This window comes from Delphinapterus leucas, chromosome 9 (genome assembly GCF_059928025.1).
Source record: "Delphinapterus leucas isolate spDelLeu-1000000601 "Yukka" chromosome 9, BTC_Dleu_Yukka2, whole genome shotgun sequence".
NCBI classification, from domain to species: Eukaryota; Metazoa; Chordata; class Mammalia; order Artiodactyla; family Monodontidae; genus Delphinapterus; species Delphinapterus leucas.
In genome coordinates, this window is record NC_143137.1 from 32,522,374 (window position 1) to 32,540,605 (window position 18,232).

Genomic DNA, 18,232 nt, shown 5'->3' on the forward strand with positions numbered 1-18,232 from the left:
AAGTGGAGAAGAATGAGGCAAAGGGAATACAGGTTGCCTTCCTCCTTTCCTCAGAACATGTTGTTTTTTCCCCCATGCTTTATCGTATTTCTAAATCCTTTTTGCAAAGGTCAGAAAAGCAGCACTAATCCCATTGTGTCACTTCCCAACATACTACTTAAAAAAATTCAGCTACCTAGCAAATGTAATAAAGAAGGATGGCTGTACCCATAAAACATCCAAGAAACAGCTACCAAACCAGAGCATTCCAATTTGCAAAGATAACATATAATCCTGCTGCTTTGGGTGTGGCTCGATGGCGAGGGATGGTGAGGCTGGGATTCAAAGTGCTGTCTCCAGCATCTCATGGATTAGGGTGATGACATCTGAACCAGGGTGAAGAACAGGGCACCCCCATTGCTGTCTGTACTCCAAGCCCTCTGAAGCACCCACTTTCTAACACAGGGGCAGAAAATGGGACCGGAACTGGGTCAAGGTCCTTTGGGTCTCCAGAAAAAGCAGCAGGGATGAACTTGAAAGAGCCCATTTTATGGTACGGGGTGAGGAAGAAGAGGCACGTGTTTAATAGTCTTGTGTGGTTGCAGCTCACTCCTCAAGCAACAGTAACTTCAGCAGCCACTTCATTATAGTTCTACTGTAAATGACACTGGCCTAAGCCAAGTCTGTACCAAAACACCCTCCAGAATTCAGCTGGGGTTAGGTCATCTGCAGTCTATTGACAACTGCTGAACTTAAAACCCCTAACGAGGTATCTCAGCAACAGTATGTGTCCTGCCACTAATGAGGCTCTTTTTCCATGAATAATGAATAAGAACATCATCTCTGTTGCCAGGTACAAACATAAACAAAGCTCAACACAAGGGCCTTGGTATGGTGAGTCTGTCCATTTGCAACAAAGGAATTTTGCAAAGTGAGAGCCAAGTTTTAGTGGAGGGTGGGACAAGCTCTTGTAACGAATAATGTGGACATACGTTATCAGAATCTAAAAAATCAGCTTTTGGCTGTTGTGGAACAGAGGCTGTGCAAAGGGATAGAGAGAGACAACAGAAAGCTCCAAATGAGTTCATTTCTTTATTTTACGCTCAGTCTCGTAACACAAAGCTGATGATTTCTGTAATGAGCCAAAATCTTCATGAAAGGAGCCTTAGGAGATTTGAGATCCCAAAGGCTCTGTTGGTTAAATCTTTTCTTAAGCCTTGATGTATCAGGCTAAGGGCAGGTCGGCACTGGGGATGAGAACGCTGGAACCTTGCCATGACACTGATGGCTACGGGGCGGCATGTGGAAAAGTGCATGGCCACTTGAACCCATGTGCTGGGTTCTGCTGGTACTAAAAGGCCTGTAATGTATGAGCATTTTGCCTCTAAGGTAGTTTCCTGGCTTAGACTCCCAAGGTCATCCCAACAGAGATTCCACATATAAACAGAGAACAAAAGTGAGCTGACATGAAGGCCAAACAGTCTTTATTTTGTTTACTATAAAGTGTGCCACAAATACTTTTGTCTCTTTCTAAAATCAGTTCCATATTAGGTAGCGTATATCTTGTTACACAGGGTGCTCATGTTTGTACAGGCCAAGTGATGCCATCACTGGCGGACGGGTTTTAGTTTCCATCAGTTTGAGCAAGAATTAACAATAAAATAAAACAAAAACAGTCTCATGATGCCTCAGTTCCTCCAACTGCAGGGGTAACAACTCTAGCCTATTTCAGAGATTCCTTATGAAGAACTGTAGGTCAAAAATAAGACTCAAATAGTATAGTTTGCCCTATATGTTTGATGACTATTTTGACCTGAATAATTATTTTTTTATTTTTATAAATTAATTTTATTTATTTATTATTTTTGGCCGTGTTGGGTCTTCACTGCTGTGCACGTGCTTTCTCTAGTTGAGGCGAGCAGGGGCTACTCTTTGTTGCGGTGTGCGGACTTCTCGTTGCCGTGGCTTCTCTTGTTGCGGAGCACGGGCTCTAGGAGCGTGGGCTTCAGTAGTTGTGGCTCGCAGTCTTTAGAGCACAGGCTCAGTAGTTGTGGTGCACGGGCTTAGTGACTCTGCGGCATGTGGGATCTTCCCGGACCAGGGCTCAAACCTGTGTCCCCCGCATTGGCAGGTGGATTCTTAGCCACTGTGCCACCAGGGAACTCCCCCTGAATAATTCTTTAAATGCACTAAAGGTGCTTACTTAAGAAAAAATATTTTATAAAGTAAACAATGATCATAAGTAATCACTCCCTAATATCCATTTTATAAGCAAATATATTTGTTTTCAGGAGACAATGAAATATGGCAGAATAGTATGAAATTCTGCAGAGATTCCAGAAGCTAAGTCATGGCAGGTAATTATGTAGAAAATTTTTGTACAATTAATCAAATAGTAAATTCACAGACAATGGCAATATGAGCAGAAGAGTTTTCAAATATCTAGGAGATGTCAGCTTACTTTTTCTGGTTTATTAAGAAGAGGCAAAATGTTATTCTGTGCTCATGGGTGAGGAACCAGAATGGCAAAGCCTCTCATGAAGAAATGGGGGTTATTCTGCTAATGAGGAGAAGACCTGGGATGAAAGGGCCATGATCTTATCTTCAAATATTACTGAACTGTCACAAGGTTTGTAGCAAGAGCTACCAGCTGTTCCACTGCTTTGAAGGATCAACATAACCAACAGGTAGTGGTCACAGTCAGCCGATCAGGGGTCACAGCAGGAGCTCAGTCAGTGCTGTTCCAGCAAGGTACATGCTACGTGCAGAGGTTCTGAGTGATTCCTGACCACGGAAATCAGGTGGAAATTCTCTAAGAGGATAGTCATCAAAGTGCTGTGCTATAAAAATGATCCTTCTGATCTAATCATTGAAATACATCAAGAAGAGAGGAATACTCAAGTAGATAAAAGTACCCAAGGACTTACCATCATACTTTGCTAAGACTGCCTGAACATCAGCATATGCTTGTAGTTCCAGAAGGGCTTCTAAAAGGTTTTCATGGATGTTGAACATGCTCAGGAGAGGGAACTCCTTCATTAACTAGGAAAGAAGAAACCAAGGAATAATTAATATATGTTTCTTATCTTTTTAAAGTATAACTAATACTGAGTTATATTTATACACTATATATAAAAGTATAATGTAATTTTTAGAAGTATAATTAATACTGAATGATAAGCATTCATATCAATTATTATGTTGTAAAGCAATAAATGCTTAAATTTTTTCCTGCTATTTTGGAAAAATGGCAACTTTGAATTTGTGAGAAAGTAAGGTGGGAGAAATTCCAAAAGTGAGGAGTTTTTATGAACACTGAGGAACATGTTTAGAGGTAGTACTGAATAATGTTAAAATGCCTTAAAGGTCAAATCAAGTGAAGGTTGAAAACTATCTCATAGGTGTTAACAGTTTGCAGTTTTGGATGGAAGCCAGAGGGTAGAAGGGGAAACAAAAGGCACTACTCTTCTGAGCAGCCTGGTGACCAAGTTAAGGAGAAAAAGTAGGAAAATAACTAGAAGGTGATATGTGTTGAGAAAATTTGTAGGTAGTGAGACAAGGAATGTTAGTAAAAGAAGAGGATGTTCAGGAGTTCCTGCCTGGTGGTCTCAATAAAACAGAAGTCAAGATTATTTTCTGAGACTGAGGGAACAGGTGGCAGGGAGGAAATAGGAAGACAGCGGTCAAAGTGTAGAACAGTCGAGGATTGCAGAGGCCGTCTTGGGGCCCTAACAGACCATGAATTTGCAGAGGTTATAATTGGCACTGTTGTCAAGTTTCAGCTAACAGTGCTCAGCAGCCCAGGTACAGTGGCAAAGATGTCAAATGATGAGGTTGAGCCTGGGAAGACTGAATTAGATTCAATGAGAAGTCAAGAAGAGAACTGGCTAGAATGGTGAAAGAATGATTAAAGGAACGGCCTCAGGTTCTCGACAGCATGGGGAGGAAAAGAGGTCCAAAGAGAGTTAAAAGATATAATAATGAATTTCACTGGAAAACAAAGAGAAAGAAGACAGGACCAAGAATTTCAGAGTAAAATCTTATCTTCAAGAAAAATAAATCTCACCTTAAGAAAAAGATAACCAGGGTCTTTATAAAGCAAAGACACACACGCACACACATGCCTATTTATATATATGTGTGTGTGTATGTATGTATTGATGCATACGTATATAACCTCTATTTAATCTCCTAAATGGATAACTGTTTTCTATTATAACACAATGACCTCTAAAAAAGTGATACCTCTTTTTTTTTTTTTTTTTTTGCGGTACGCAGGCCTCTCACTGTTGTGGCCTCTCCTGTTGCGGAGCACAGGCTCTGGACGCGCAGGCTCAGCGGCCATGGCTCACGGGCCCAGCCGCTCCACAGCATGTGGGATCTTCCCAGACCGGGGCACGAACCCGTGCCCCTGCATCGGCAGGCGGACTCTCAACCACTGCGCCACCAGGGAAGCCCCGATACCTCTTTTTTTGATGTCAAAATATTTAAAGCAATTGTGCTGAGAGAAATAATGCTCAAAAATAGGCTAATTTACTGTTAAGCAAGAAACCAGTGGATACATTGCATTGACTATCCACTTCTTCCAAGTTATAAAATCTTTGCCATATTGTTTTGTTTTTTTAAAGCCAAGAACATTTAGCATATCTCTAAAAATAAGTAATTTTCTGCCACTCCAAAGCATCATATTACCAACGAATAACACCTATCAAAATGATTATGTCTTCAACAAGCCTGTCTGAACCCCCTAGAGACAGCCTGCAGTATTTTCATTGCTAGTAAAGTAAGTGAATAAGGCTGTATCACACATTGTTGATGTTCTGTAACCAATAAAAGTATTTCTTGTTCTGGTTCACTTTGATTCTGGCTGACATCATCTTTTGATTTTTTTTCCCTTTATAATTAGTGCTTGTTAGAATTAAATCTCTCTGTCATTCAGCATTTGGCAACACAATCAAGACATTCTCTAACCTGCAACATTTAAACACTTACCATTTTCAACCAATTCTTCAGGTAAAGGTCAAACTTCAAGGACACAAATCATATTCTATAATTTAAAAAGTGCAACTCCAAATATTAGTATGCTGAAGCTTAAAAACTGAGAGGGGGGTCTAATTAAAATCCAATGAGACTAAGAGCAAACATGGAGGTCTTGGCTTGTTTAAACAGAACTTGCAGTAAGATGCTAGGAGTCTGGGCAGCAATGCTTTTGCTGGAAGCTTGGACAGAGTATACCATGTCCAAAAAAATAATCACCAGTAAAAGGATTTTAAACATGGCAAATAGCAAATGTTGGAGAGGTAATCGAGGTCATATGACAATTTGGAAATCTAGCTTTACTTCTTGAATATAAACAAGAAGAAAAAGTGAACCTTCTGCTGTCCCATCTCACTCTAGCTCGCACCTGGCCCTCACCAGCCCTTCACAGCACGCTGTCTTAGAAAAAAGCCATGAATGTTCTACTCCCGCAGCTCCCTTCAGTCCTCACTGCAAGCTACAATCTGGCTTCCAGCCCCACAATTCCTCTGAATCTGTTCATTCCACATTTCCAGGTGACTTAAATTGCTCCTGTGGACGCCCTCCAGTCCTTTTCGTGCTTGACCTCTGCAACATTGGACAGTTTGATGACTTTTTCCTTGAAACTTGTGTCTCTTGGCTTCCTCAACACCATTCCCTTCTGGTTTTCTTCGTACTTATCTTCTAGCTCCTTCTCTAGTTTCCCCCTTGCCTGCTACTTAGGAGAAGGTTGTCTCCCTGGTTATGCCCCAAGTGCCCTTCACATAAACACCCTCATCTCTAGGGTACTTCTGTGTCCAGGGTCTCAATACCACCACCTTTGTGGGGATGGCTCCCACATCCTCACATCCTGCTCTGACCTCTCTCCTAAGCCATTACATCAATTTACAATCTCCCTGACAGTTTTACCAGATCCATCTAATACTGGGCTCATAAATTTCTCCTCCCCACGCCAACCCTTCAAACCTGTTTCCCCCCCACCCCGTAGTACTTCCTATTTCGGAAAAGAACCATTAAGCCCCACTAACCTCTTCGCCCTACCCACGATAGCCACCTTAGAGGTCCCTAAACCCCTGAATTCATATGTAAAAAATGCTGGTAGTTTTCATCAGGTTCGAAGAAAGCTCTGTCATGCAAACAAATACATAAACATAAAACAAGCAAACACTTTAAGAATCGTTATCATTTCCTCTTTTCTCTGACCTTGCTGCCAATAACTTAGTTTATGCCCTTACACTTGGCCTAAATTGCTCAAATAGCATCTTCCTCTGCTTACTTCTAGATCATCTTTTTCCAGCCCACCCTTCACATTACTGTCATAACGGCTTTTCAAATAAACACACTTGAGTCCATCTCAAGCCTGCTTAAAAGGCAACCACTGACGTGGCTGGACGTATCCTAAGGAAATATGCAGATGTGAATATAAATTTACAAACAAGATTGTCTTTCACGACATTATTTATAGTAGTGAAAAATGCAAGCAACTTAAAACTTTATCTATTATGAGGCATTTATGTAAAATAAGATAAAGTCATCTATTGGACTATGATATACAGTCATTAGTAGCTAAATTCTCAAATAATTATTAATGGCATGCCTTGGAAATGCAGACACATGACATTACATTAGAAAAAGTAAGATACAAACCAAATAACACAATAAGATCAAGCTTTTCTTCTGTATCTATGCATAGAAACATACTTGGTTAGAAACATACCAAAATGTTTACTAGTAGTTATTTTTGGTTAGTGAGATTAAAGGTGATTTTTATTTCTTCCTTCATATTTACCATAGGTTGTAATACTTTTAAAAGGAGTATGTGTACATTCTATAAACGGGGGTGGAAAAACAGTTTTTGAGAATATTGACTTCTCTGAGAACTATGAAACATTGATAAAGGAAATTGAAGATGATTTAAAGAAATGGAAAGCTATCCCATGCTCTTGGATTGAAAGAATTCATACTGTTAAAATGGGCATACTACCCAAAGCAATCTACAGTTTTAATGTGATCCATATCAAATTACCCATGACATTCTTCACAGAACTAGAACAAATAATCCTAAAATTTATATGGAATCACAAAAGACCCGGAATTGCCAAAGCAATCCTGAGGAAAAAGAACAAAGCTGGAGGCATAACCCTCCCAGACTTCAAACAATACTACAAAGCTACAGTAATCAAAATACCATGGTACTGGCACAAGAACAGACATATTGATCAATGCAACAGAACAGAGAGCCCAGAAATTAAACCCACACACCTATGATCAATTAATCTTTGACAAAGGAGGCAAGAATATACAATGGGGGAAAGACAGTCTCTTCAGCAAGTGGTGCTGGGAAAGCTGGACAGCCACATGTAAATCAATGAAGTTAGAACACACACTCACACCATGTACAAAAATGAACTCAAAATGGCTTAAAGACTTGAATATAAGACATGATACCATAAAACTCCTAAAAGAGAACATAGGCAAAACCTCTGACATAAATTGTAGTAATGTTTTCTTAGGTCAGTCTCCCAAGGGAATAGAAATAAAAGCAAAAATTTTTAAATGGGACCTAATTAAACTTAAAAGCTTTTGCACAGCAAAGGAAACCATCAAGAAAACAAAAAGATAACCTATGGAATGGGAGAAAATATTTGCAAATGGTGCAACTGACAAGGGCTTAATTTCCAAAATATACAAACAGCTCATATAGCTCAATATCACAAAAACCCAAACAACCCAATTAAAAAATGGGCCAAAGACCTAAACAGACATTTCTCCAAAGAAGACATACAGATGGCCAACAGGCACATGAAAAAATGCTCAACACTGCTAATTATGAGAGAAATGCAAATCAAAACTACAATAAGGTATCACCTCACACCACTCAGAATGGCCATCATCAAAAAGTCTACAAATAATAAATGCTGGAGAGGGTGTGGAGAAAAGGGAACCCTCCTACACTGTTGGTGAGAATATAAATTGGTGCAGCCACTATGCAGAACAGTATGGAGGTTCCTTCAAAAACTAAAAATAGGGTTACTGATATGATCCAGCAATCCCACTCCTGGGCATATATCTGGAAAAGATGAAAACTCGAATTCAAAAAAATACATGCACCCCAATGTTCACAGCAGCACTATTTACAATGGCCAAGACATGCAAGCAACTTAAGTGTCCACTGGCAAATGAGTGAATAAAGAAGATGTGGTATATATGTAATGGAATATTACTCAGCCATAAAAAAGAATGAAATAATATCATTTGCAGCAACATGGACAGACCTAGAGGTTATACTAAGTGAAGTAAGTCAAACAGAGAAAGACAAATGTCACATGATATCACTTATATGTGGAACCTAAAAAAAATGATAGAAATGAACTTATTTACAAAACAGACTCATAGTAAACAAACTCATGGTTACCAAAGGGGAAAAGGGGGAGTAGGGATAAATTAGGAGTTTGGGACTAACAGATACACACTACTAAATATGAAACAGATAAACAACAAGGACCTACTGTATAGCACAGGGTACTATATTCAATAACTTGTAATAACCTATAATGGAAAAAAATCTGAAAAAGAATATATATATGTATATATATACATATATATGTATGTATCTGTATTAACTAAATCACTTTGCTGTACACTTGAAACTAACATAATATTATAAATCAACTATACTTCAATAAAAAGGGAGAAAAAAGAACAAAAAAGAATATTGACTTCTCATCAAATTTAGGATATAAAGTCCTTAGCATGGCAAACACAGCCCCTCGTGACCAGTCCCTGTCTACTGGCCAGCCTCACTTCTAGCCATTTACTAGACACACACTACATCTCACCATAGAATGGCTTTCAGTTCTTTAAACAAGCCACATTCACTCATATTTCTATCTGTGTGCTCCCTCTCCCTGGGTGCTCTCCCTTCAGCCTCCTGGGTCAATCTGGCCAGGTCCTCAACTTCCAGGAACCCTTACCTGCCCACCCCTGATTCCTGACCTCTTATCCTCCATCTGCCAGGTTAGGGACTCCTGCCCCAAACTCCCAGAGTCCTTGTCACAATGGTCTGCTGGTCCATCTTCCCCATGAGCCTGGGAAGAGTGTGAGAGCAGGAACTCTGTCTTATCACTAGGTTCTTGGTCACTGACTGACCCATCGTAGGTGCTCAACACATATTTGATGAATGGAAGGCTTTTTAAAGGCTTTTAACAGTACTCTTCCTTTGGGGTGCAGTCATATGGGTGCTGCCACAGGCCTGTTTCAGGCCCTGGGGTCACATATCCCTCAACATGTTCCTCTACCATTTAAAATCTTCCAATGACTTTCAGTATCTGCACCTTAGAAAAGGTATAGCTAGAACCCATAAGCTTTGACTCAATGTAAGGAAGAATTTTCTTATATTTAGAGCTGTCTGAAAATGAACAGATGGTGTACAAAGTCTCCATCAATGGAACTTCATAGAGAGAGAGGACGGTCACTGGACAGGGATGCTCAAGAAAAGACAGAGGACCTTTTAAATCCTCTAATTCCAAGGAAAAGCATCCCAGCTCCTAAGCATAACTTTCAGGCCCTCCCTCAGCTCAGTGCCAGATGCCTCTTGCCTGCCCCGCCCCCCCGCCGCTGTCTTCTACAGATTAAACTCTAGCCTAGTCGGATCAGACTATTATACACCATCCCTGGAATTCTTTCTACAGTTCCTAGACACTGTGTTTTTGCTCAAACTGTTCTTACCACCTGGAGTACCTTTTCGCTTCATTTACAAGGCAGCCTGTCAAAATCACCCCACCCTCCAAAGCCCAGATCAAATGCCACCTCCTAAAGTCACAGCATCATAGGAAGTGAGAGCCAGAAGAGCTTGTGGAGATCATCCAAACACCCTCCTCAGTTTACAGACAGCTCCCTCCCACCCCCGCCCCACCAAACAACAATGGAGGCTGCACATTTAAGTCATTCAGCCAAGTTAGTGCCAGGACTATGATTCAAATCAGTACTGATTCCAAATTTCAACACATCAGAACACTGTCTCTGGCCTGCCAAGTCTAGGAGAACTAAACCATTTTGCTTATGCTTCTCTGCTATAACACTTACCTATCCGCTTGGTATTGTGTTTGCATGAATATATGAAGACAGCTATATTACAGAGGAAAGGGCCCTCTATATTTGGAGTTATTCATGAGTTTAAATCTCACTTCTACCACTTACTGCCTGTGTGACTTTGTACACATTACATAACCTCTCTGAGCCTTGGTTTTCGTATCTCCTGGGTCTCAGCCCATACGGCATTTTCCCAGACTCTCTCTACCACCTATCTGATGTCATCACTGCACTCACATCACCATTTTCCATTGCTTCTATCACATTCTGAAATCGTCTTATTTATTTACTTATGTAGCTGAATATTAGATAACTTAAAAAGCAAAACAGTAAACAGAGTGACAGTAGGTAATACTATAATTTCACAGGTCAGCAAATTTTTTCTGTATAGAGCCAGAGAGCAAATACTTTGGGCTTTGCGAGCCATATGGTCTCTGTTGTGACTACTCAATTTTGACATTACAGCATGAAAGCGGCCATGTACAGTACGTAAATGAATGAGTGAGGCTAGGTTCCAACAAAACTTAACTTATAAAAACAGGCAGGAGACCAGATTCGGCTGCAGGCCTTAAATTGCCAATCCCTGGTTAACTGGAATAAGTTTCAAAAAACAAAAGGTCTTCATAAAATGAGTTTTATAGTGATATTACATTTGAAAAACATAGCATCTCTCACACACACAGCTGGTTCAGCAGACTGTAGTAATGGAAATGGAAAAAGGCCTACTCTACAGCCCAATACTTCCTCTTCCAGCTCTGCTTCCTAGAGCCCGTTCATACATATTTCTGAGGATTCGCATACTGGGATATTCACACAGGATGAGGAACACCGCCATAAATAGCAGAATGGATAGATCAAATGAGGTTTACTCGTGACAAAATGCTATTCAGCAGGCAAAAGGAAGGAGTTAAGCTTAATATGTCTTAATGTAGACAAACATCAAGCAGTTTTGAGTTCTCTAGAAATACTCTAGAGAAACAGGCTGGAGAATATAACATTTAATTAAATTTTTTAATGCACACAAAACAATCCTACATATTGTTTATGGGTATATTTTATGGAAATATATGAAAGCAAACCGAAAAAACAAAGTTGCTGGTACCTAAGGGGAGGTGAATGGTGTGAGTGGTAGTCACATGGGGTCTATAGCTTTATATTGTTTTATGATAAAAACTGTTCATTATTAATTTACTACTATTTAGTTTTATAGTTAATTCTGGGTAGTGAGGCTGTTTTTTCATATATTAAATTTTTACACATTTTTAAAGTTGCTTCCTCAAACATAGGAAGCTCATTAGATGTACTTTTCATTTGTAATTCCTCAAGTCATGAAGACTTTGATTTTTATCATTTAGACTTTAATTTGTTTTCCTATTTTCTAATTGCCCTTTGAAGCAAAATTACTTCTTCCTGTTGGGGGTTTGACTCTGTAGCTCCTTAAAATATTTCTAGCAATGTCTGATTAGACAAGATTTAGAGAATTTCCTCCAAAATTAATGTGAGTTAATAGATTTTAATATACTGCACTTGAATTTGATAATGATGACAAGATAATAATCGTTAATCTCAGATGAACCACGTCTTAGAGTCCCATCTTAGAGTCCCAATTTTCCTCCATTTGAGTTCCAGAGAGTAGGGCCGCTGACAGACGTGGTGTGAAGAGCTATAAGGATTATTATCTTACCTTGAAGGATGCTTCAGAGTTAAATTTCCTCTAAGTCCCTCTCTCTCTAACCCTTATAGGTGGGATTGGGCTTGAGGTTGGAGATAGGGTTCAGGGTTAGGCTCAGCTGAGACCGCCTAACAGGAAAACTCTTCTGTCATAAAATTCCTGCTTGCTTCCTCTCCAGAACCACAAAGATTCCCATGACATACTGTTTTCAAAATAAAAGAGAAGGCACCACACGTATCAGTGGGGCTGCGGGAAAGGGTTCAACATGGGGGAGGTGGTATACAAAAGTCAAGAGCACCACTGCCTTTGGAATCAGATAGATCAGGTTCCCATTCAGGGACAGTGGAGTTTCTTGGCACCAGGTGAGCTGATTTTTCTCATCTGCAAGATAAGGATAATACCTAGCTCACAGTGCACCCAGACACAATCCGGGGCTTGGCAAATGTCAGTCATTATCCTTGCATGTTAACACCAGATACACTGCATTTTCAAGGTGCTATTTGTTTCGCTGTGTGCGACTAAGTTTCCTTCAGGGGTTTAACTGCGCAGTATAACATATCCCAATTCATTTATTTATTTTGAAATAATGTACAAAAAATAGCTTGGTGACATAATTAGACTTTCTACTAAGAAACTCGAATGAAGGCATATGATAAACATAAAGGCCTGTTTTCTATAAGCTAAGTCATTCTAAATAAACCTTTAAAGTCCTATCTAGCATAGTTCTGTTTATTTTTTGCCAGCTATCTTCTCTGCACTGGTAATTGCTTTCTCCTGGCAGTACGAAATTTATATGCCCTGTTTTGCCCAAATATTACAGTTCACATTCAATGAAAACGCTAACTCTCCTATGATCCCTCTAATACCTAGGGGGAAGAACATGGGATGGGCCAAGGATAGAATTTCAGTTTCAATTTTACATCATCTGGCTATTGTCAGTTCAACTTTATTTCAATGGAAGAATTTGAGGCACTTCTGAGGTTAACGTTTATGAGCTCAAATAGGAAAAAAAAGGAGAGTTAATTTACTGGATTTGAAATACTCTGTGGACATAATTTAGAACTACAATCTGTATGCTTTTTCTCAGCTGACTTACAGGATGAAAACAACAGTTTAAACTTTTCAAGTTTGATTTGTATCTATTTAAACATTTTATTAGTTTAGCTATCCATGCATTGTTCTTTGAGTGAGAAAAGCAATGGGAAAATTCTTACATATTTTAAGGCAGAGGTAATTAAAAGAGATCCTCAGCCAGATTCCTACTGAGCTCAATGCAAGCTTGGCCTAATTAAAGTTTATAGAATTTGGCCTGTATTATATTCAAACAGCAGATACTATTTTCTTATAGTTGCAAGTTTGACATTATTTCATTACAGTTTCAAATAAAGGCATAAACAGAAAATAGAAAAGACACTCTGTATTGCATGCTTATTATTTTGTCATTGATTTTTACTGACACTAAGAGCCATGAGAGGAAAAAATGAATTGTTTACCAGTGTCCTCAGAGGGCCGTGAGAGTTCCAGTTACACAGACCACTCTAAAATGCAGTCCTGAGAGGCTTAAACATACATTAATAAGAAAACATCATTTTCAGATCTAATCTAAAGGAAAATATTAAGCTGCATCTATTGCAAAGTAACATGACCAATACATGATATGCATGGACAGTTAGTTAAATCACCAGTTAACTAGTTCTTCACTGAACTGAGCACATGATGTAAATACATTCATCACTGAGAACTGGAGAGGAAAGTAACAGTTGTCGGCATGACAGTGAATCATCCAATGACAGCTTGGTACGACCCCAAAACTCAAAGGGCTGGAAGGTTACCTAAATAATTACCTACTTTTCTTGTCAAAATTATGCTCAGTTCATTACAGAGAAGGAAATTTTCCTTAAAAATTTCTAGTGAATGAGATGAGCTTTGCATTTATACAGATCCTAACAAAAATATTTTCAGTATAAAACTTCCTCCTCCATTTGTTACTCAATCCGTTAAAGATAAAACAAGGACAGCCCTGATCGTACCTTACGAATCTTCAAAGATTCTCTTCTTCAACCTCTACCTTTCTCAGTGACATTTTTTTTTTGTAACCTCGCTTTAAGACATCTAAGAACATTTCTTTCCAAAAGCAAGGATCTGATAGCACCCCTGTCTCATCTACGTTATTGTATATTTGTAAAATTTCCTTACTCTAAACTCTACGGTAAACTGCAGTTTCAAGAACTCTCAGGGTGAAGCTGGAGGAGAGGGCAGGGAAGCAGTCAGTCTCATCCTGTCTTGGGGAAAAAAATGATTTATAACGGTCCTCAAAACTGACAGGTAACACGTTGAGTCAAACATTTTCTGTATCATCTTAAACTGCTTCAAACAGGGCTGCGCCCTAGCCCTGAGTTCATGAACAAATCTGAACAATTTGATGCATATTTGAAATGGCTTGGAAGAAGGCCTGGTAACGGAAAACAGGACGATAAGCATCCTTCCCTCTGTGATGACATGGCATTGCTCTCCTGTTCCAGGAGTGGCCTCAAGGAGCAGCTAAACATACTGGCCAACAATTACTGTCAGAAAGGACTTTTTATGCCAAAACCACAATAACTGTGTTTGGCAGACACCCTTCCACATTCACATGGGTAATGGTAAATAACTCTACTCAGAAGATTAACTCATTTGGTTATCTAGGGCACAGTTATTAACAAATACTCGCCCTGGCAGGCATCTCACAACAGGGTCAGGCTGAAAGTTTACAATTATGAAAGATTCTTTTATAGCAACAGGCAGAGGGTCAGTACTTCAACCTCTGACATTCATCCCCACACTGCTCTGTAATCACTCTGCCTTCCAGTGTTCTCTTTCCTCCCCAAGTCTTTCCACTCTATCCTCCTGAAACCTGAGTCCATGATACACAAATTCCCCAACACATCCATAAGCTATTTACAGAACATGAGCCTGAGTTCACTGCTTCTGTAAATTCCGCCCCCCCCCACAACTTATGTGTACCAGCAGGATGCAGGGCTGGCTTCTCCTAGTTCCCCAAAGCACATCCAGACCATTACTGCTCAGCCCTGGGGCAGCAGCTTCTGGTCCTCTGAAGCTCACGCCATGATGCTCCAGTACCGGCCACCATCCTTTGATCGTGTTTTCTACCAGGTAACAGATCCTCATACACTAAAGATTTTGGCACCTGTCTCCATATTCTCACTCTGGACCTCAAGTCCTACCCTCAGTGTAGATGATGACAGTCCATGGAAACGTTCCGCCTAGTATCCGAGATTCTCAACTGCTTTACCGTCTCTAAGGAAAAGACTGTCCCTCTACTGCAATTAAGCAACCCAAGGTCATAGTCAAACTGCAGACTTTGACATCTAGATGTGTCCCATCTATGCAACTCTCTGACCAGAATGTACCAATCTCTAGTTATCTTACACAATTACTCACACTAAACTTCCTCTCTAACTTCACTAAGACCACTGGTGCCTTATCCTGTCCACTTTGTTTGGTCCTTATCTCTCTCAGGCCATTCCCATTACTCTTAGTTTTTTTCTTCTCCTAGCTTCCATGGTATCACACTTTCCTGGTTTTCCTCCTATATTTCCAGGTCCTCCTTCTCAGAAGCCACTGGATGCTCCTCCCCTACCCAGCCTGTCAATGTTGGACACCACAGGGCTCACTTCTCTTTTTTTTTTGCGATACGCGGGCCTCTCACTGTTGTGGCCTCCCCCGTTGCGGAGCACAGGCTCTGGACGCGCAGGCCCAGCGGCCATGGCTCACGGGCCCAGCCGCTCCGCCGCATGTGGGATCTTCCCAGACCGGGGCACGAACCCGTGTCCCCTGCATCAGCAGGCGGACTCTCAACCACTGTGCCACCAGGGAAGCCCAAGACATCCATCTTTTTTTGAATCCCTGCCTTCCCGAAAGTGACATTTTAGTGAAGGGAGATAGAAAATAGGCAGATAAATATAAAGAGAGACTCTCAAGTGGTGACACATTCTAAAGAGAATGAATAAAGCCAGGAATGAATAAAGTTAGGGAATGCTGGCATGGCAGGCAGATGACGTTTTAAATAGAGCAGTCAGTGAAGGCAGCACAGGGAAGATGGGATTGCGAAGGTGGGAAGGTGGGATTGCGAAGTTAGCATTTAAGCAGAAACTAAAGCGGGTGCAGGAGCTAGTCATGAGACTGGAAGAGGAGAATTCCTGGGAAGGGTTCCACAAGTAAAGATCCTGAGGTGGCAGTGAATCTGGTGTGTTCAACAAACAGGAAGAAGGCCAGTGTGGCTAGACCACAGTGAACACAGAGCAGAAATGAGGGTTGGACTGTGTAGAGTCTTCTAGGCCACTTGTAGGGTTTAAATTCAGAATGAAGGTTTTAAGCCAAAGAATGACATGGTCTAACATGTTTCAAATGGTTCATCCTAGCTGCTGTGTGGAGAGTAGATGCAAGGGTACAAGAGTGCAGGCAGAAAGACCAGTTGGAAGGCTCTTATGATCCAATGTAGGGTAACGATGGTTGAGATCAAGGGGGTGGCTGTAGGTATAGTAAGGTGTCGGGTTCTAAATCTATTTTAAAGGTAGAGGCAATAGGATTTGCCAATAGTCAAATCATATTGATTCTATGTCCAAATATATCTCACACCCATCCACTCCTCCACTGCCACCCCCAATTCCAAACCTTCATCAGCTCTCGTCTGGACTACTACTGTACCTGCTCACCTGGACTTCCTGCCTCCATTCTTGCCCTCCATTCTCAACAATGTACCCAGCAATCTTATAAAATCATCAGTAAGATCACATCCCTCCTTTGTTTTACACATGTTTAAGTTTTACATACTGTATATTTACAGTGAAAACTAAAGACCTTACTATTTCCTGCACAGCCCTGGACGACACAGCTCCTGCCTACCTTTTCACATTCACCTGGTTCCAACCTTTCTTTCACTCACCTGGCCTCCTTTTCATTCTTGCCAAACTCTTTCCAGCCTCAAGGTCTCTGCTTTAGCTCTTCCTCTGTAACGTCTTTCCCCAGATCTTTACGTGGCTGGCTCTCTCTCTCACCTTTCAGGCCTCAGAAATAAAGTTACCTCCTGTGGACACCTTCCTTGAGCAATTATCTGAATTAGCCCATCTCCAGGTACCCTTTATCACAGCAGCCTTTTTAGTTCCTTCATAGCATTCACCACAATCTGTAACTGCCTTTATCATCATGTCTCCTCTCCTCCTCATAACTGCTCCATTAGAGCTGTAACTGTTGTCTGTCTTGTTGTCCACTCTGTACTTCGTGCTGGCACCTTGTAGACACTCAAAAGACACCTGTCTCCAGAAAAGACCGAGTCCATCATCCCTTCTTCCTTCCCTCCCTCCCTCCCCTCCCCGACCTAGAGCCCACAGTTCATCTCCTTACCACTTCCTTGACAATCCCTCAAGTTCCTGACTTGTCTTTCTATTGCACTCACCCTACAACACCTGACCTCTGATCAACCCAGATGTCTATCCATTCTGCCCCAACATTCAGGCTAAAGGCCACAAGTGTAAGGTTTGGAGGAACAACTAAAATATAATGATCTCCAATCTCTGCTGGGCCGATGCTGCCCAGTAACCCTCAGTATTTCCCTGGTGACTTCTCTCCCCCACTCCACCATTTCTTCATACTTCTAACCCAGCTCCTCCCAGTGAACTCTTAGCAGAAGATCTTGTCAACTATTAGTCAAGAAAACAAGTCAACAGGCAGGACCCCCTTCAATTCTTCAGCCCTACCCCTCCACTACAATTCCCATCTGCATCCAGATACACCTGCATATTTCTATCAGCCACACTTGGGGTCCCTCCTTTAGTCAATCCTTCTCTCCTGTGCTCTGGAATTCATCACTATGCACTCCTCAGGACCTCATTCTAGCAACGATCCCCTCTCTTTCAAATGTATGTTCAACTTTTGCCTTTCTTCTCAGTCTTCTTCCACCATCATTTGAACATGCTCAAGTCTTCTACTGCTTATGTGCTCCCTTCTAGGTATCATCACCTCTCTTTCCCTTTTATATACAAGCTTATTGAAAGTGTTGTCGCCAGAAGACACATTACCTCACATTCAGCGGACAATGCAATGCAATCTATTTTATACCCTCTACATCCCACTGATCTTGCTTTTGCCAAATTACCAACCACCTCTTTGGAGTAAAATGTGATAAATATTGTCTCCATAATAAATATTTACCAGATACTTAATGTGTGACAAGTACTGCACTAAGAACTGTCGGGATCTCATATTCATGTTCCTTTCCTGCTATGGTTTTCACAGCACAACATGCTCTTAGATTTGCTTCCTATTTCACTTCTTCTCAAGTCTCCTTTGATCAAACTATTCTGCACTCTCCTCCAAACCTCTTTTTAAATATTCACTCTTCCATATATGATCCCATCATTGCTCATGGTTTTAATCATCTTCCATGCTGATCATTGCCAGAACTTCCTCCAGCCC

General features: G+C 40.8%; 1 protein-coding gene across 7 annotated transcripts in view; it reads right to left on the reverse strand.

Moving 5' to 3' along the window:
* Nucleotides 1-18,232, reverse strand: part of ST7 (suppression of tumorigenicity 7) — a 281,307-nt gene that overhangs the window by 69,524 nt on the left and 193,551 nt on the right. For all 7 annotated transcript variants that reach the window (XM_089917481.1, XM_089917482.1, XM_089917479.1 and 4 more), the window contains one exon: nt 2,907-3,021. In XM_089917481.1, the coding sequence (XP_089773607.1) occupies nt 2,907-3,021 (115 nt within the window). The remainder of the gene's footprint in view (nt 1-2,906; nt 3,022-18,232) is intronic.